Genomic DNA, 19,077 nt, shown 5'->3' with positions numbered 1-19,077 from the left:
GGAGGGGTTCTACACTGAGAGTTAAATTCGCAGTCACTGAATTGGTGTTCTTTTTCTTTTTTCCCCTCTTTCCCCACAACCACCTTCAATGACTTTACCTTGAAGGCACAGGGCAGTTACTGATTTAGGTTGGGTTTGTGTTTACCAGGAGTCTTTTGTGTTAACCTAAGCACTAAAAAAGTGATGGAAGCTTTAGAGATGGATATTTGTCAGGAAAAAAACTCAAGTCTTTTACAGTGTGCACACACATGCATTGTCTGTGTGTGTGTGTGTGTGTGTGTGTGTGTGTGTGTGGTATTTAGATGAGGTTAAAATATGCTATAAATACAAACCTGTAACATACAGGTATATATATTCAATCATTTAATGGCAAATGTAATGTGCTTTCTGAAGTGGCAGTATTGGAAGAGAAAGGATCTAACAGAGATTGCTGGCTGGTTAATGTTATTGTGGTACACTTGCTCTTGGTGCCATATGACAAATAGGTACTTGAATGTGTAGTTCTTTTGCAGTTACAGTTGTTTTAATGCAATGGTATAACTTTTCTTTGTGGTGGAGGGAGTGGGAGGGGTGGTATCTCCTATTGGTGCATGTTTTGTGATTGAGGAAGGAGTGTAATTTGCGTGTGATATGCACTGGGTGGGCGGGTGGGTGATAATGTGGACAATGTTCAGTGTGGTGGAACACAATGTTGGAGAGGAAAGGCAGTGATAGAGGAACAACCTGTAGATGAACTGGAGCACAAATGAGAATATTAATTCACTTTTAGGTACTTAACGTACAAATTAGATTTCCCTTACTTTAAACCCCCCAAACCGCATGTTTCCCATCATTCCCATTGTGAATGTTGTCATATCTCAGATTCGCATACTTTTTAACATTGTGCAAGCTTTTACCACACTGAACATGGTCTTCAGTTAAGGTTTTTGTTTAAGCTATATCAGACACTGGGCTTGGAGAGAATTTAAGGGAGGGAAGGACAGAGAAACATTTATTTTTCTGAATGTAATTCTTCATTAGTCACACTGATTCCACTGCATGGACGGAATACAAGCAGCACTGCAGGTTCACATTCTCTCCTCATCGGTCATTTAATGGCAGAACAAGCTACCTTGGCTTCCTTTGTTTAAAATAAAATAAAATATATACTTGATCATTATTCTGATTGTGGAATATAATGTCAGAACTTATGTGGGAAGACATAAGATAAAGGAGTTTTTGAAAGTTTGGCAATGCCTGGATAATTTGACTGACTTGTTGCTATGATTTAACGTTCTGTTGAGTAAAGAGAATTTTACAAGCATTTGGTCTCCTGAACCTGTCAGTTATTTTTGGGCCGGGTTGAAGGTTTGCATTCCCTGTGGGCTTTTTAGCATAGACATGTGTTTCTGGTCACTCTTTATATACAAGTAGAAGTTCTGTACAAGAATAAGTTAACATATAGGTCAGAAAAGAGAGCAGTAACTCTAACATTAAGATTGAAAGACTGACACAGGCACACAAATGTGTCAAGGGTTCTTTTTTTTGTAATTTATCATAAGTCACAAGATTGTAAATCAATGGCAAGAATAATACAAGATTGATTCCTAGAAATCTGTGATGCTGTAAAGTGCAAATTAAAAAGGAATTCTATCATTTGTAAATCTTAAACCCATGTATTTTCTTCACAAGGGAAAATAGAAAACATCAAATGCTTAAAGTGAAAAAATGTAGCATTAAAAAAAGTCCCTGAAATGTTTAGACATTTTTAGCATCCCTTTTTCTCTCGACAACAGTTCATTAACTTGTAGGAGCTGAGACCAGTTCCAAAGGTTTTCAGTTTGATCTTTAATCTGTATGGAGGGCTCAGGGGTTAGAGGTCACCAAAAACACACTGCTAGTACAGTTAAAGCATACCTGGGTAAGGAAAATAATGTAACACTATGAGTCATGGATTGGCCTCACCAGAGGCTGGACCTCAACATTACTAAAACAATGTGGGATCATCTTGATAAGGAACTCTACAAAAGGCAGCCAACATCCAAAGAAGAGCTTTGAAACGTTCTTTAAGAAGCCTGGTCAACCATTCCTAAAGACTTCTTAAAAAATTACAAAAATGCTTACCTACGAGAGGCTGTGTTAAAAATAAATAAAGGTGATCACACCAAATATACACTTTAAGATTTGTGAGAACAAAGTCTAATGGGCCGGATTGGAGACTGTGTCTGTCCAATTTTGGCCCCAGAACTTTAAGTTGGACACCCTTGATTTAGGTTGTATTTTATGTATATTTTTTCAGTTTAGGATCTGTGAGCTGTGAAAGGAAATGTTAATCAACACGTTGTGATGCGTTTTCTAAAGATCAAAGAAATGGAGTAGCTCTTGGGGTTTTGAAATATCTTCTGTATTTTAATGTTGGTGTTAAAGTTCACAAATCCCAAAATAGGAAACCCATTTAGTTCAGCTGCATCTTTATCGCCTACAATATTAAAAGGCATCTTGCACCTTGGTGCTTTTGTTTGGTTCGGAAGTAACTGATGTCTCAGTCGTAGTTAATACTGTGTACTGAAAAAAAACGCTAATCTGTAACCAGTCCCATCAACGCTCCACTTCCCCACATTCCACAGGTGTGTCAGAGACAGGCTCTACTCCGTGTACTATGACCCTCTGACTGTAGTCATATATTTAATGTACGCTCTCCGAGTCACTCATTGTTCTTGAGGCGAGCTACACAACCCGACACGGTTCGTTTTAACAAACAACATGAGTTATAGAAACGACTCCGACAGCGTGGAGCTCGGGGAGTGCACCAGAAACCCGGGTTATAAGGATGCAGACGGAGACGGGCCAGCAGCGAGGGACAACATCAGCGTCTCCGACAGCGAGGAGAAGCGGGACTCCATCGGCGTGAAGCGGCTCTCAGACGCGCGAGATGAGTACACGCAGATCAAACCGTACGCCGGGATGCCTAAGGAGGTGCTGGTGCTGTACTCCTCTAAAGCCCGGTACCGAGTGCCCCGAGAGATCCTGTTCTGGCTAACGGTGTGCTGCACCCTGGCTCTGGTCGCGGTCACCATCGCGGTGATCGCGCTTTCTCCGAAGTGCCTGAGCTGGTGGCAGGCCTCCCCGGTGTACCAGATTTACCCCCGGTCCTTCAAAGACTCCGACGGGGATGGGGTGGGAGACCTCAAAGGTAAGACACCCAAAGCACTGCTGCAAGCTCCTAACCCTGACTATTCGAAGATTTTCATTAAAACAGGTGTTTTTATGGACGACACCAATGACGCTCCGCTTCCAACAGTGGAAGGCACATGCTGTTACACTTTTGAGTCACTTAGAGCGTTTCCATATTTTAATGTGCATTTCAAACTACTGTACTTTTAACACCTTTAGGCCATATTATAAATACTTCCCCATATACTCTTATAGATTTGAGTAGCCTACTATTGAAATCCTGCAAAATCGCTGTGAATTTTTTTTGCCAGATAAAGCCTCCTATGAACTCTCCAGGCTTCATTTAAAAACAAAAAACAAAAAACAATGTAGCACCCTTTCTGAGATTGTGGATTTACAAAAATTTGGCAAAGTCCTGGTAGATTTTTTTTTTACTCTGTCAACCTAACAGCTGCTCTTATCAATTTCTTATATTTGGTCACTTATACAAGGGTAAATTATTAACTTTATTTAACCATTCGCAAAGTATACAAAGGGAATGGTAAAACTGCATCTCGTTGTTTTCAATGGCTCATTTATAATATTAAATATGCAGATGCTTTTTAGAGGGAAATGACAGCTGCTCTCACTATATTGCATTATTTCCTATAAAAATTTACTAATGCAATGCAGAATTATCTTTTCCTATCCATAGTCCTTCAGTTTATTAGGAATCTGAATTTCAGCACCGAGTGGTTACAGTAGATCCTGTATCTCCTGTCTGACAGGCATCAGGGAGAAGCTGGACCACTTTGAATACCTTAACATCAAGTCAATATGGATCAGCCCTTTCTACCGTTCTCCCATGAAAGACTTTGGGTATGATGTGGAGGACTTCCGTGATATTGATCCACTCTTTGGAACCATGAAGGACTTTGAGGACCTCCTGGCAGCAATGCACAGCAAAGGTGTGCACTTTGAATACCCTTGTTTATGTGAAAATGTGGAGCTAGAAGGTGGTTTTGGGGGGTAAGATTGTTTTTTTTATAGCAGGCTGCATGTCTGACACACAAATACCCATCTCCATTTCCACCAGGTTTGAAGCTGATCATGGATTTCATTCCAAATCATACCAGTGATCTACACCGCTGGTTCAACTTGAGCCGGACTAGAGATCCTCACTATGAGGATTACTACGTCTGGACTGACTGCAAACCAGACGGACCGAAGCCTAATAACTGGGTTGGTGCTTGTACTGTTATTTTCTACCTGGTCTATGATTTTGTCTTCTGCACATTTTCACTGAACCTTCACCAAGTTCATAGTACTAAAAAGGTGCAATGTACTGGAATTTAGATCAGATTTGTTTCCCATCTTGCACTCAGGTGAGTATCTTTGGGAACTCATCATGGACATACGATGAAGTTAGAGGGCAATGCTACCTCCACCAGTTTCTCAAGGAGCAACCAGACCTGAACTTCAGAAACCCAGATGTCATCAAAGAGATGATTGTAAGATTACTGGAACATGCAGTGACACACACACAAAAGCTCAGCTACTGACTCGTTTCTTAAAGTACATTCAGTGATGCATGTGCTAAAATCATGTGTTTTCTTCATCTGTTCTGTCTTTCACTGTATTATCATTTTTGTGTCCTTTGTCCACATTTAACAGTAATGTGTGACACACTGATTATACACTAACTTGTACCAGTTAACCTATGTTTTTAATTGTGGCTGCACACAGCGCAAAGTACAACAGAAGCAATAATGGGCTGTACATAAACATTTCTACTCAACTGTCTTTGTTATAGTTGAATGATTTTATCTTTCTGCAGCCTTTTCACACATAATGTAGATGCCAGTTTAATTGCTCTATATACATTTCCCCCCTCAATTTTAGGATATAATTCATTTCTGGCTGGAGAAGGGAGTGGATGGCTTCAGGATGGATGCAGTGAAGCACATGCTGGAGGCTCCACACATGAGGGATGAACCACAGGTTGATCCAAACAAACCACCCGTGAGTGTTAAACTACACATCTAACCTCATTGGTTTTGTTGAGTTCAGCTAAAATCAATAGATGGGCACACTGAGGTCATACTGAGATAGACAGAAATAACAAAAACATATCTCCAACAACACTACACCACCACCACTAGCCTGAACCTTTGATAAAAGTCATGATAGATCCATGCTTTCATGTGAATTGTAACCTCAGTTTACAGGAGTGACAACCAGCGTGATCTTCTGCTGCTATAGCTCATCTGCTTCAGGGTTCAAGTTTTTCGGTATTCAGAGATGCTCTTATGCACACCTTATTTGTGATGATGTTTTTTGAGTCACTGTTGCATTCATATCCGCTCAAAGCAGTCGGGCCATTTTCCTCTGACATAAAAGCGCTAGGTTTTCAAGCATTTTTAAATTGGGAGTTGTTATGATGCAAAATCAATTTTAAGATTATGCATTTGTTTTGGTAAAAGATTAACCACCAGGTTAATTTACCCCTAAGTCGGGGCTCATTTTGCCCAACAGCCACCACGTTGGAAAAAGAAAACCAGAGCCACGTTTTGGCTAAAGCAATCACACGTGTTTACTCACTGGCACTTCATCAACATGTGATATAACTTTATAACCTAAGATAAATAGCTTTTGATGTGAAACTGATAGATGATATCTGTTATGCCAATAAAAACTTCGACAGGCAAAAAGCATTCTATAGTGAAAAACTTTAAATGTGGTTCAGAGGGTTGTGAAGCTCATCTGTAACCGGAAGGTTGCCCTTTCGATCCCCCAAGCTCTCTCTGTCCTGGTCGTTGTGTCCTTGGGCAAGAAACTTCACCTACCGCCTACTGGTGTTGGCGCGATATGGCAGCCTCGCTTCTGTCAGTCTGTCCCAGGGCAGCTGTGGCTACAACTGTGGTTTGTGAATGTGAAAGTGAATGAATAGTGGAATTGTAAAGCGCTTTGGGTGCCTAGAAAAGCGCTATATAAATGCAATCCATTATAAATATCTACTTCATCTATAAGGTTCTTTGTTCTGCAGTAAGTTGAAAAAGGAAAATGCTCAACAAATTTGGGGTTGAATGACAAGAACTGTGCATCGTTGCTCAGATAAAGGTGGTGGATGAACTTAACAGTTCTAAGAATCCAAGCTGTAACTTAGAGCTATGCAGGCATAATTAGATTTTATTGACTTATGTAATATCTGAAATGTCAGAGTCCAAAATTTAACAATCTGATCCATGAAAGCAGCTTTACTGAAGAAGCACTTTCCCTTGTTGCTAGTAGAAAAAATTAATCAAAAGCTGAGTGGGACTGTTCACACTGTGTATGATGTATCACTGATTATTTATCTCTAGCTGAAATGTCAGCTTCATAATCATGTGAAGAACACACTGTTTGTGAAACTCAAAGGGTTCGTGATACATGCTGAATTAAGGTCAAAGAGGCTGAAGTTATTTCTCACAGGGGAAAGATTAGAAGCAAAGGAGCATATTTTGGTGGATTAGCAAGTCATTGGAGTTTACTTACGACTGCAGGGTAAAACCATAACACTGGGACTCTTTTACTCACTGATGACTGAGAATTTATACCCACAGATTTGCAGTTAGGTTACATTTTTACAGTCTGATCATGTTTAACCACGAGGTAATCTTTAAACAAAACAACACTAACTCTTTGCCATCTTAGAAACAGTAATTCATTTTTACAAACCACTGGAACTACAATTCTGCAATTGAGAAAGATATGTAAAAGTTGTGTTAAGAATTTTATCACATCCTTAGTCGTGATTCAGCTAAATATGAATCAGAAACCATCTGTCTCTACATTATTGCTTTAGTGGTTTATGCTGTGGTTGCTGTTGGCTGAATGGTTCACTTGCCTGTTATTAGGCCAGCTTAATGGCTTGAGATTATCTTTCACAAAAAGACATGCACATTAGGTGTAATTTTAGAACTGTGACATCACTGTCTCTGTGCAGGTCTATGGCTCATTCCCTTAAATCTGTAAACCCAATGCTTTACACTCTGGTAACACCAATAGTTGTCCAGTGAGTCAGATTTCCTCAGCGCCTCCATAATTAGAACTTAACAAGATGTTTTTTCTTCCTTTGCCTTTCTCGCCCATTTTATTTGGACAGTTACAAAAATAACAAATCTGAAGAATTAGCAGAAACTTTCTTAATCCACAGTTTCTCACTCAGCAAACTTTGCTCAAAGAAAATACAAAGTCTAACTCCAGCACACAGCCTGAAAGTAGCTAAGCTATACTAAAATTGCATAATCACTACATAACCTTATACATATTTCTATCCAGGAGTTGGTAACTACAGAGTGGGATCTTCACAGTGACTACACCACCAGTCAGGTGGGCTTGCATGACATACTGAGGGAGTTTAGAGCACAGATGGACATCTACAGTCAAGAGCCTGGCAGATACAGGTAGGAAAGTGATTAAGTGCATTCAATATTACTATGGCAGAAAACTACCTGTAATTATTATGTCACAATCATCCTTAATTTTAAAGACCTTTTGCTTATGCAATGCACTAATGTTCAAACCAAACGATTTCATTAAATCGTTTGGTTTGAAATGATTTAATGAAATCTAGAATAAGGAATTAAGCCCAGATTTTTTAAATGATTTCAAATAAGGACACACTGGTATTTTAGAGTAAGATAAACAAAATCAGCTAATGGACGATATCTTGACATAAGTCATCGTGGTTTCTGTGTCATATCACATGCTAAATAAATTCCTCCTGTGCTGCAGATTCATGGTAACAGAGTCATACGATTATGAAGAGGTGTACAAGACCATGATGTACTATGGCACCAGGCTGGAAAAGGAAGGTGACTTCCCCTTTAACTTTTACCTGCTGGATCTACCCCACAACACCAGTGGAGTATGGGCTAAGCATCTGGTCCACCTCTGGATGGGCAACATGCCCAAAGGAAAATGGCCCAACTGGGTGGTGAGTTCTTAAACTCATATTTATTTCCTCGCTTTTTACAATTGTAAAAACCACAGGATCAGTAGCGTCATGTCCTGCATACTGTGGCACATAACATGCCGAAATCATGTGTCGGCAGCATTCATAAGAATGAACTGTCGAGTCATCCTTAGTAGACTGTCTGCCTGAGATCATGCTTCTCACACTTGTGTTGTCATATCTTTCAAACCACAGGTCGGTTTATGTATTTGTTAATCATCAACCCCTTTGCAGTGACAGTTTGACAAACACTAGGCAATGAAACTAAATTTGTCAAAAACACTCCTGTAAAGCTAAATAATTAGAAGCTGAGTAAAAGTAAATTAAGCATGTTTATTTTCTGTAATTATTATTGATTAGGCTCAAAAGTATAGCCTTCTTACTTTATGTGCATCTTCAGACTTTAGCACCTAACACATATTAAGAAAACAAATATGTTTCAGCCCACCTCCTTACTTCCTAATTTCTTAATCAACCCTTTGTCTTGTTTTTCTCTTACCTACACTGTTATCAGGTTGGAAACCATGACAGGACTCGGATTTCTTCCAGTGCTGGTCGACTCTATGTTCGTGCCATCAACATGCTGCTGCTGACCCTTCCAGGCACAGCCACCACCTACTACGGCGAGGAGATCGGCATGGAGAACATTAACGTGACAGCAAGTCAGATACAAGACCCAGCCGGCAAATACAATACAGTCAGTACTGTGCACACACTGAAGAAACCTTTAAACCCTCACTGTCACACATCTCTGTGAGAGGTCCTTAAAAATAACCAGTTTAATGTCATTTTATTAATAACAATAAATAAACATAAATATAACAACATAAATGTCTTTACTTTAAAGGACATTTTTGCAGTCTTGTTGTATCTAATACACTGGCGACTGTATACATGAGCAAATATACCAAAATGATTCCTCTGCTTTCACTGCAGAGTGCCAGTCGAGACCCTCAGCGTTCTCCATTGCAGTGGAATGCTGACACGAACGCAGGTTTTAATGAGAAAACAAATCTCACCTGGTTGCCACTACACCCCGATTATGAAACGGTCAACGTGGAGGTATAGATCTGTTTTTCTAATGTTCAACTTTGAAGAAAGATCGTTTTCTTATGTGTATCTTTCTATGGTTCATCTGTCCTCCTCCCATTCCTTTATTCCCAGGCCCAGATGAAAGATGATGGTTCTGTTCTGGCTCAGTACCGCTTCCTGAACACCCTGCGTCAATCAGAGCTCCCCCTTAACCGTGGATGGTTCTGCTACGTCCACGCTGATGCCAATGTCTTCTCTTACATCAGAGAGCTTGATGGACTTAAGCGAGCTTTCCTCATAGTGGTTAACTTTGGTAAAGAATCAGCTGTCACAGATCTCTCCTCTGTTCGTGAACTGCCAGACGAGTTGAAGGTGCTGATGAGCACCACCATAGCCAATGATGGCAAAGTGTTTCCGAAGTCTCGCATCCAGACAGAAGTAGGAGAGGGTTTGGTGATTCAGTACTCCACCAACACTCGGTTTAATCCCAACCATCCTGAAGAGTGCTACATCTCTGAGAAGGCTTGCTATTTGGAGACCATAGACATACTTTATAAATGCTAGTAAAAATGGAGATGAGTATCCAATAACTGCTGTATTACAGAAACCATCAAAGCATTAAGATTTTTCTCTGGTGTTTCCTCTTGAAGGTAGTGATTTCTTATCTTTGAAAGTGTAATTGCTGTTATTATTATTAGATTTGGGCACCAGTCTGTCTAGTTGCCGTGATGGAAGATGCTCTGTTTTTCATGCCCGACTGCTTCTTCATAGCCTCGCTATCTTCTCCGCTTGCGTGGAGGCCGAGGAGGGTCCAGGCCAAGCTCCATGTACAGAAATGCAAGCTTGAGGGCTTCCTTTGTTATGGAATAAAAAACAACAAACAGTATGTATCTGTCATCACCCATCCAAGTGCTAAAACTCAAACTTTTACATTCATAAGGCAAATTATAGATTATATATTAAGAAGGCTTTCTCAGATTTGGCTGTTTATCACACACGTACATGACGTCATGGTGCATTTGTAATAAACAAAATCACATCTACAGGTAAAAGGACTCCTTAATTTAACTGACTTTGTACCTCAATTTTAAAGCTGTGAGACAGATAGTATATTGCAATCAAGCGCTTGCTCTGTGCTTACTAATATTTCATGTCTCAGTGTTGGTGTGCATTCTGATGGGACATTAAGAACTCATAATTTTCAGAAAGTAAAAATGTCTCATACCAGAAAATATTTGTGTCCAATTTTCAGATAATTTGTCCTTAAAAAGACTGCAAAATAAAAACATCGATCTTTTCAAGAAGGTTTCAGCTTCAGGAAAATTAATTTACCTCCTCCAGCATTAGCTCAAAGTCTTCTGTTCCAAGGTGATTTGCTCCAGGTTGGATATTCAGAGCTATGTTTGGTGCTGGTTTACACTCTAAAATTAAACGTACACAAAGAGATTCAAGAGCCAAGTACGGGCAGAAGACAATACTTAAAATTAACATTTTCTTTAAAATGTTCTTTTCTCTGCTCCCCTTCTCTGCCCATTTCCCCCCCCAAATCATCTTTTTCAGTCTTCTGTCTTTGCTTTCACTCATTTATCCTCCCATCTGATATCCCCCTGCCTCCCCTCCCTGTCTCTGTGGTATGGACTGTTTCACAAGTGCGGTCTTGACCTTGACAGCTCCCAGTCTGTGGCGTCTAATCTCTTGCTCTGATACACTATCTCTTTACCATGCTAATGGGCCTGCCCACCCGCCTGGATGTGTCTATGCCATCAGCACTTTATCAAAGACTCCGGAGAACAGAGAGAGACAGATTAGGGAGACATATACACACACACACACCACACCACAGACACTTAAGCTGCCTGGTGTATGTGTGAACAACAGAAAAGTGAGCGAGGGTAACGGAGAGAGATAATGTGTGCATTTGAAACAGGAGCAGAGGAGGCAGTGCGAGAGAGAGGGGTGTAAATAAGGAGTACCACCAACGTGGTGAAGGGAGATTATAAGTGAGAGGGAGAAAGAGCCTGTCAGGGGGAAATTAGAGCAATTAGCTGACACACACATACGCACACTCACAGACACACACAGACACAAAACGCATGTATACACAGAGGCAAGCTTTACTACAAGGTGACCTATGCAACATTTTGGTCATCAACTTAAATGCTGTTAGCACTCCCCCTGACAGATAGCCATGCATCTGCTACTGCTACCTCTCCCAACATGCACACTGAAACTACTATTGGGGGATGACCCTATGCTATTAAAACCTCTGATCATGCAGAAATTACTCCTAAAAAGACGAGGACAATGTATGCTGAGATGCACACAAAGACAAATGCACACCCCCATAGAATGAGGTACTCAAACACACAATAATATGCATGGCTGCATACTTGGAGAAATGACTTGATTACCTGACTTTGGCTTCATGCTGGAGTGTGTATGAACGGCTTTCTTTAGTTGTTCAGTGTATTTAAAGACGCCTGCCAGAGGAACCATGTTGTCACCACTGTAGGCTGTCAGCAGCATCGATGGGTAATGCTGTATCTCACACACACACACACACACACACACACACACACACACACACACACACACACACACACACACACACACACACACACACACACACGCATTTTAAATTACATACTGTAGTTTACATTATGTTTACCAAATGTATTAATTATCAATGGCCCTAAATGCGTCCCTACAGTGTTTCATGGAATTAAACCAAACATGAAATAGATGTCAGTTACCTCGCATTAGGTACAGGACAATTTTTATTGCATTGGAAATTCGAAATCAAATACACCAACCTGGTCCACCTACAGGTAAGACTGAGTCCCAGAAAGGTTGGGACTCACCTGCAGTTTCTTACCTGCTCAAAGCATCCGTCAATGCATTTGATCAGCATTCAACTATGATTGAGGTGATTGAAACACGTATGTGCTAATGCAAACAAATGTATAAAGCAAAACATTACATGAAGTGGTAACACAAACAAAAAGACTATTTTCTGTTAAGCCAGTTAAGAAAAATATAGCTGCATTTTATTTTTATATTCTGTTTTCCTCTCCATACCTGAGGAGTGATGTTGTGAAGGGGACAGTAGGAGGTGATGATATGTCTGTGTTCTGGGTTTCCCACTGGGTCCCCCCATTCATCTCTATCCTCTAAAGTTAGAGGCAGGCTGTGATCCTCCATAGTCCCTAACACATCCAGAAACGGAGCCTGAAAACAGGAAAAGGTGTGGTTTTGGAAGTGTTTAGCTCACATTTTTACTACAAGTAACTATAGAGAGACTTAGTCAAGAATATTCATCATTTTGGTCAATTTAACAACAATGTTGTATGGTTCAGGGTTTAAGCACAAAACCTCCAACGATTTAATTTCTTACCTGCAGGGTGACAGCCCGCATCAATAGTGGGTGTCTGTTGCACAGAGCTCCCACTGGCACAGCCCCAGCACTGCAGGCTGTAAGAGCGGTGAGAGAAGGAGAGGAGACTCCTAAGGAGAAAAGGTGATGGAGACAGGCTTGGAGGTCCTCAACTCCTCTCCGCTTCCCTCCCACGCAGGCTTGTCTGTGCCAAAAAAGGCCACGCTCCCCTCCACCTCTACAGAGTGTAAAAGCAAAGAACAAGTTACTTCAACTCATGGGGAGCACAAAGTTTGAATTACATATTTCACTTGCCCCCTATGACGACAATGACTTGTCTGTCATTTCCCTGTCATTTTGGTCATATAAAGCATGTCTCTCATCATAACTTTTTGAGCCAACAGGGTTTGGTTAGCTTCCTAGAGGAGTGACATTATACCTGACATGGCAGTAGGCCAGAGCCCAGCCCTGCTCCAGCATCACTTTTTTCTCTGGGTAGAACTCCATGTTAAGATCTCTGCCATAAGCACCATAGACATGGACCAGCAGCGGTGCCTGTCTCAAATGCTCCACAGGTACTGTATGAAACAATGTCACAGGCACAAAGGTACCGTCCTACAAAAACACACAGAGATGCACTTTCAGACTAAAGGAATTAATGGTAAATTATCTAAAAATAAGTCTATAAAATTTGTTACAATTATACGCCTCTGTGTTAGGTGATGATGTATGAAGAAGCACAAAATGCCCTTCTCTGTATGGTGATAAATGCTAAATGCTTAGAGCCCTGCTGAGATTGTCTTATTATTTGCGCAAATTATATTTCAAGTTTCCTCACTTGGCTGCAGGCCTCCAAGCGCGTAGTGATATAATCAGCTTGGTTCTCTGGGGAGGATCCATCTCCAGTGCCTGATAAAAGGAGCCCATTCTCAGGGTGTAGACAGTATGGAACCGGCGGATGGACTGGAGAGGATATCAGGAATTCTAGCATATTTTGTTGGTCAGCCAAGCCTGGTTTCTTGGTTTTAATGGCACAAGCCCAGGATGGAAGCTTTAGCATGAGTGTAGAAATAAAAAGCTTTGAGAATATATTAATAACACTAAACCACAAACCCATAAAATTACAAAAAGTAAAGACTAAGAACAACCAAAAGGTGGTTAAAGTCTCAAACGCTAACAAGCACATAAGTATGTAAGAAATTGTGTAATAATTACCTGTACTATGTATGCATTCTTGGGGTGGATCAGAGGGACCACAATGAGAGCTAGTTCACTAACTGGCGTTCTTGCAACCAACACACAATGGTCTCCAACCACGTCCATGTCTTTAATTGTAGTGCCAGGTTCAGGCGCAAACAAAGAGACCCAGGAATCCATTGATGGCTCTGAGACAGGAGCCTGAACCACCTGGAAATTAAATGGAAAGATGAATCTCCTTCACTGAAAATCAATGTTTTAACTGGATATTAAATGTAGCACTCTGTAAAATACTACTGGTAAGTTAATAGAGCAAGTTGTGAATAGAGACCAATTGAAACAGAACATAAGGAAAATTATAGCATGTCAAAAGACAGAAACCTTTTTAAACCATTTTAACTTCTGACATTTTGTTTTCCATGTGCATTTGAAGAGAAAGTGAACAGTAGGTAAAAGCAGGTATACTCCTGTAGTTACAGAGTACACTGCATTCATGCCTGAGTCTGAATTATACCTGGTAAGTTCTGCTAGTCATTATGTATTTATATATGTGTATTTTTGTCTGCATTATTCCTTATATTGTCACTATAGGACCAAACACTTATCCAGGTTTCCTTGGTAATGATGGGCAATCACTCATGTAAAATCTAAAAATACTAATATATATATACACACACACACGGGACACACTATACCTGATATTCTTGTCCAAGCCCTGTATTTGCCAGTATAATAAGCCGACCTCTCCAGTGCTCCACGTGGTACAGGAGATTGAGCTGGCGTGGCTGAACCACAAATGGATCTAAATTTGATGTTGCTATATCACTTAGCAGCACCTCTGAACTTGTCCTGCTGTTACAGTTGATGGTCAGGATCTGTCGGTCTCTGGTCAGGGCAACCTCCACAAACACACTGGGGAGATGTCAGCAGGTCAATTAGAGATGGTGTGGGAGTAGACGCAGCTTACATGCTGCATCGCTTACACTTACTCAGGCTGCATTTCCTCAAATACAGAGGTTATCCTGCTTCCACTGGAGGTGAGATCCAGACGAAACACTGCGCTGGAACGTAGACCTTCCAGAGTCGAGTAAAATAGTATCTCATCTGTGGCCCACTCTTCACACATGCACACAATAATATGCAGTATTTTAAGTTTTATATCAGTGCTCTTACCTGTAACACAACTGAAATGAATTTTTATTGTGCAAAAAATTACCAAAGCTAAAGACTTTCTCCAGGGTTAGTGTCACATGCTGGGGATGCAGAGGTAGGAATCTTCTCCTTTCAAGCCTCACGACCACACACCTGATTCATCACAAAATTAACATCCTCTTTCTAATTCAGTAAGTACAGTAGTTTAAAATGCCTTGTTTGATTTACCTCAGCTCTTCCGTGTGAGTACATTTTAGCGACGCTGCAAGATGCCTTTCCTGTGGGGATAGACGGATTCTCTGGACCGTCCACTGAAATCTTTGCTTTCTCTTATTATTTTCAAGTCCCGTCTTCTCCAACTCTCCAGAGATTTGTCTTAGATTCAACACCTGCTCTGGCTCCAGGTGACCTAAACACAGAAGAAATAAGTTGGAAAGATTTCTAATGATGGACTGCATAAAAAGTTGCACATGCAGTAACAGGGATATAGTAGAAAAAAAAATCCCTGTTGAGAAAATAGTCTTCTGCTGCTAAACTTTAGGCTTTCAGAGCTGCTAACATGAGCGGTTTAAAGACCCTCATCATGTTTGCTGCTTACTCTGTTTCTTGTCCATTCTGTATATCCCATCTTCTTCAGTGAAATATAAATGGTGATGTCCAGAGACCTTTGACAAGATAAATAACAACAACAGATATGATTAACATAATTAGAGGCTACCAAATAATCCTTTTCATGATATAGAAACTCAATTGCCAAACAAGTCATATTTATTGTTGTCCATCAGTCCCACTAAGATAATATTCAAAATCATTATAAAATAGACAAATCCAAAACAAAAGGGCATCCTCACCACTGAGTAATCAGGTATATTGGAGAACCTGTGGTATGCATCCTTTAATCTCCTCCTGAAATACTTCTGTAAGTCCCTGTACCTCTCGAGTCCGGAGCTTAGATGGTCAGACGATGATAACGAAGTATCCTAAAATAAAACAGCTTCAAAAATTACTGCAATATTCCTCCACCTATTTATTGAAGTGTCACAGTCTTTTTGAGTAAGCAAAGCACTACTGTACTTATAGTGTGAGCAATAGTTAAAGATACAATCGCTATGTTCAGCAAGTCATTGTTAGATAACCTGGCTGCCTAACAATGTCTGTTTTTGTGTAATTCTAAGGATTGACAAGGAGGTGACATGAAAAGTGTTCAATGATAAAACTTAAGTTTCGGGAAACGTGACTGTTTAACTCTGAAGTGAGCAAAACACCAGAAGATATGTTTATTGCTCTAATTGTGTTTATTAAATCTATACTGATTTTTTTTTTAATCAATGATGGAATTTATTAAAAAATAGATGCTATGATGTCATTAGTTACAGTTTTCAATTGTATGCAAAAAAACCCTGACTTTTAAACAGATATTTAAATTTCTTTCAGTAATTTTGGTCTGCTATTTGTTACAAAACTAATTATCCTAATTTGAATAGTATTAGAAAAAAAATATTATAAATCTTAAGCTAAATTTGAGTGAATCACTGTTAAAGTATACTGCTTTTATTTGAACATGACTGGCTACATATACTTTGATAAACCACAAATTATAATGAAGTCACCCCAGTGTTTTTTCATCCTTGATTACTTAATGCTTCTGTTTGAAAGAAAATATAATCCAAATTCACAAACAAATTCATTTTAGAGGTGTAATTAAAACACTTTGTGCAGAAACACTCAAAATTAAGATCTATTATGATCACATTCTTGAGTTTATAAATTCCCCAGTGTGATTGGCTGTATTGAAGCAGGTAGATGAGAGCCTGGAGAGGTGGGGGTATGCTTTGGGGAGAAGAGGTCAGCAGAAACAAGACAGAATACATGTATCTGAGTGAGAAAGAGACAGGTGTAACACTGAAGAGAAGATGAGTGAAGGTAGAGTTTAAACACCTGGGGTAAACCATCCAAAACGAAAAACAGTCCACACACAAAGATAGGTGAAGGAAAAAGTGAAGGTGTGGTGGAGTGGCTGGGCACGATATATCAAGGGTGATTTGTGACTGAAGGATAGCAGCAAGAGTGAAAGAGAAGGTTTAGTAGATGGTAGCAAGATCTACTATGATGCATGGTTTGGAGAGGGTGGTGCTAGCAAAAGGAAAGGAGGCAGAGCTGAAGATGATAAGATTTCCACTGGGAATGACCAGGATTAACAAGATTAGTAATGAGTACATTTGAGGAACAGCTCAGATTGAGCAGTTTGGAGACAAAGTCAGAGAGGCAAGGCTGGGATGGTTTGGACATGTGCAGAGGAGAGACAGTAAATATAGTGGCAAAAAGGATGATGAATATGGAGCTGACAGGCAAGGGGAAAAGAGACGATTCCTGGATGTAGAGAAGAAGGACATGCAGAGGGCTGGTGTGACAGGGATAGGGTGAGATGGAGGCCACTGTGGTGACACCTAAAGGGAGCAGCTGACAGTAGACAAAATAGTCCCATACGACTTTATATTTGTCTTGTCAAACCAATAGGCTAATTCCTATTTAAAACAATGATAGTGATGGCAATGTAGGAAAGGCTTTTATAAATAAATGACTGCGTTCATAAATGATCCAATTTGAATCTAAAGTTATTTTAAAATTCTAACCATTTGGATAGAAGAGCTTTGGGCATATTTATATAGTACTCACATAAACACATGCATAACAAAACACATAGGAGGCGTTTGCCAGCACAGCGAGCCAGATTCAGAGTGTCAATTTCAGCACTATGCCCTTATCTGTGTCTCCTTACAAGACTAGTTTTGTCAACCCGGCAGAAAGACACGGTTTTCAATAATGAATGAGTTAGCGTTATCAGCGAGACGGGAGACCAGCGTGTAATCCTGCACCAAGCCAAAGGTAAGTAAAAACAGCATCTTTAACGTTGAATGAACTCCTTACCGACGAGCAACAACGCTGAAGGGACCAGGAGAGCCATGTTTTCCGTTTACAAGCGGTTAGCTCCCAGAATTTTACCCGAAATTGCATCGGAACACGAGCAGATAAGAAAAACAAAGTCGATATACACGCCATGACAAATGTTTAACCGTTAATGAGATAAAATGAGCCGGTGACAGCGACGTTTGCGTGATTTTAATTAGCTACCGGTTACTATCAGGTACAGTTGGTCACATTTGCGACAGTTAGGGCATTTTAATTGCCCTATAATCCTCGCTGCTTTCTTCTACGTTAATTCTTCAGCTACGCACAACAGCCAGCGAGAACATTTTCAGGCACATGTACGATTTCCTAAACGAATACCCGCTTGATGACGTAGCGAGCAATGCCAGGCAAAACTAATCAAATCCGTTTGTGAGCAGCCCTCAGTTATAATTGTGAAATCGAGCGCGATCGTTTAACATGCCTGGACTTGCAAAAGTGTACGGAAGTAGCATGCATCCTTTGTGGGTGTAACAGGTGATGACAGTGAAGCGGTGTATGTGATCATTTCTGCGTCGCTATAGAAAAAAAGCCTTATTTTTTTGTATTACCGCACCGCTGTAACTGTGACAGCTGCATAAACAGGATTTAAACAAATGCTTACGGGTTTATCTCCTACCAGAAGTACGAAGATAAAATGGACAGGGACTCTTCTGGTGCTGCAGAAAGGACCGAGCCGGCGTCACCTTTGGGGAAAAATATTCACGAAGACACTCGCGCAGCTGATTCCCGCGCCTCCCGGTCAGGGACCTGTAGAAATACTGATGTCGCACGAGCCAGGTGGACCCTGCTGAGACAGGTATGCAAGCACAGGACTCTCATGATTGCACTGCTGTCCCTGAAGGAAGAACAAAGATGATGGGAACCCAGAGTTCCCTGTCACGCTTCCCAAAAACTCTATTGTTTACTTAACTTTTAAAAGGATCATGAACTGCACTGTATTTACTTTCTTGCCCCAAAAGGAGGGGGCAGTTTCTGTACAATCTGATAATCCAGCACTTAATAATAAGTATAATAATAAGTATAATGATATACTAATTACAGTACAGCAGTCTTTTTTCTGCTGATCTGCTTTAACATACAGTATTGCCTGAATTATTGTATAACACATCGGCTTCACAGCTTTGCTGGTAACAGTAGCTTTGTTAACACTTGAAAGCCATCTTTTCCCCTCCCCAAAACTTCTGAAAACCTTGCACGCACTAGAGCAGTAACTGTTCCCTTACAT

The 19,077-nt window shown here is 40.4% G+C and overlaps 3 protein-coding genes across 9 annotated transcripts in view; 2 read left to right on the top strand and 1 right to left on the bottom strand.

Moving 5' to 3' along the window:
- Window positions 1–648: 648 nt before the first annotated feature.
- On the top strand, window positions 649–10,476 carry slc3a1 (solute carrier family 3 member 1). Its single transcript, XM_086259049.1, has 10 exons — window positions 649–3,172; window positions 3,921–4,100; window positions 4,229–4,374; window positions 4,518–4,643; window positions 5,035–5,154; window positions 7,453–7,577; window positions 7,909–8,110; window positions 8,643–8,825; window positions 9,065–9,190; window positions 9,293–10,476. Exons 1-10 carry the CDS (start codon window positions 2,743–2,745, stop codon window positions 9,722–9,724), a joined length of 2,070 nt encoding a protein of 689 aa, XP_086115175.1. The 5' UTR covers window positions 649–2,742; the 3' UTR covers window positions 9,725–10,476.
- On the bottom strand, window positions 3,313–18,615 carry prepl (prolyl endopeptidase like). Of its 2 annotated transcripts, none has more exons than XM_086259048.1 (15): window positions 18,469–18,615; window positions 15,734–15,862; window positions 15,481–15,547; window positions 15,111–15,291; window positions 14,947–15,035; window positions 14,720–14,846; window positions 14,426–14,642; window positions 13,749–13,940; window positions 13,372–13,584; window positions 12,973–13,148; window positions 12,555–12,771; window positions 12,239–12,388; window positions 11,572–11,698; window positions 10,493–10,581; window positions 3,313–10,014 (listed from the first exon to the last, which is right to left on the bottom strand). In XM_086259048.1, the coding sequence occupies exons 3-15, from the start codon at window positions 15,494–15,496 to the stop codon at window positions 9,937–9,939; spliced, it is 1,872 nt and encodes a 623-aa protein (XP_086115174.1). In that variant the 5' UTR covers window positions 15,497–15,547; window positions 15,734–15,862; window positions 18,469–18,615; the 3' UTR covers window positions 3,313–9,936. The 2 variants fall into 2 exon arrangements, with proteins under 2 accessions (XP_086115174.1, XP_086115173.1); XM_086259047.1 differs by lacking the exon at window positions 18,469–18,615 and adding an exon at window positions 17,811–18,215.
- camkmt (calmodulin-lysine N-methyltransferase) overlaps window positions 17,606–19,077 on the top strand; it is a 119,200-nt gene continuing 117,728 nt past the window's right edge. The window contains exons 1-2 of one of the 6 annotated variants that reach the window (XM_086259060.1): window positions 17,606–17,768; window positions 18,475–18,648. In XM_086259060.1, coding sequence (XP_086115186.1) covers window positions 18,487–18,648 — 162 coding nt within the window. In that variant the 5' untranslated portion in view covers window positions 17,606–17,768; window positions 18,475–18,486. Of the gene's footprint in view, window positions 17,769–17,806; window positions 17,866–17,928; window positions 18,649–19,077 lie in introns of those variants that run through there. The other 5 variants (XM_086259055.1, XM_086259057.1, XM_086259059.1 and 2 more) reach the window with 5 other exon arrangements.

This window comes from Aulonocara sp. 'chitande type north' Nkhata Bay, linkage group LG13 (assembly GCF_057382095.1).
Source record: "Aulonocara sp. 'chitande type north' Nkhata Bay isolate Kocher_YH1m ecotype deep benthic linkage group LG13, A_spYH_male_GT1.1, whole genome shotgun sequence".
In the NCBI taxonomy this organism is placed as follows: domain Eukaryota; kingdom Metazoa; phylum Chordata; class Actinopteri; order Cichliformes; family Cichlidae; genus Aulonocara; species Aulonocara sp. 'chitande type north' Nkhata Bay.
The sequence above is the reverse complement of the archived record's forward strand: the minus strand, read 5'-3'. Positions and strand labels throughout refer to the sequence as shown.

Bases quoted from the DNA above. Each gene is read 5' to 3' on its own strand.
- prepl (XM_086259047.1), bottom strand. From the start codon at position 17,942: ATGGCGTGTATATCGACTTTGTTTTTCTTATCTGCTCGTGTTCCGATG. The intron at 14,847-14,946 runs GTAATTTTTTGC...GCATGTGTGAAG, and splicing joins GGAGAAAGTCTTTAGCTTTG to AGTGGGCCACAGATGAGATA. The intron at 11,699-12,238 runs GTATGGAGAGGA...TGTGAGATACAG, and splicing joins TTCACAACATCACTCCTCAG to CATTACCCATCGATGCTGCT.
- slc3a1 (XM_086259049.1), top strand. From the start codon at position 2,743: ATGAGTTATAGAAACGACTCCGACAGCGTGGAGCTCGGGGAGTGCACC. The intron at 4,101-4,228 runs GTGTGCACTTTG...CATTTCCACCAG, and splicing joins GGCAGCAATGCACAGCAAAG to GTTTGAAGCTGATCATGGAT. The intron at 9,191-9,292 runs GTATAGATCTGT...CTTTATTCCCAG, and splicing joins ATGAAACGGTCAACGTGGAG to GCCCAGATGAAAGATGATGG.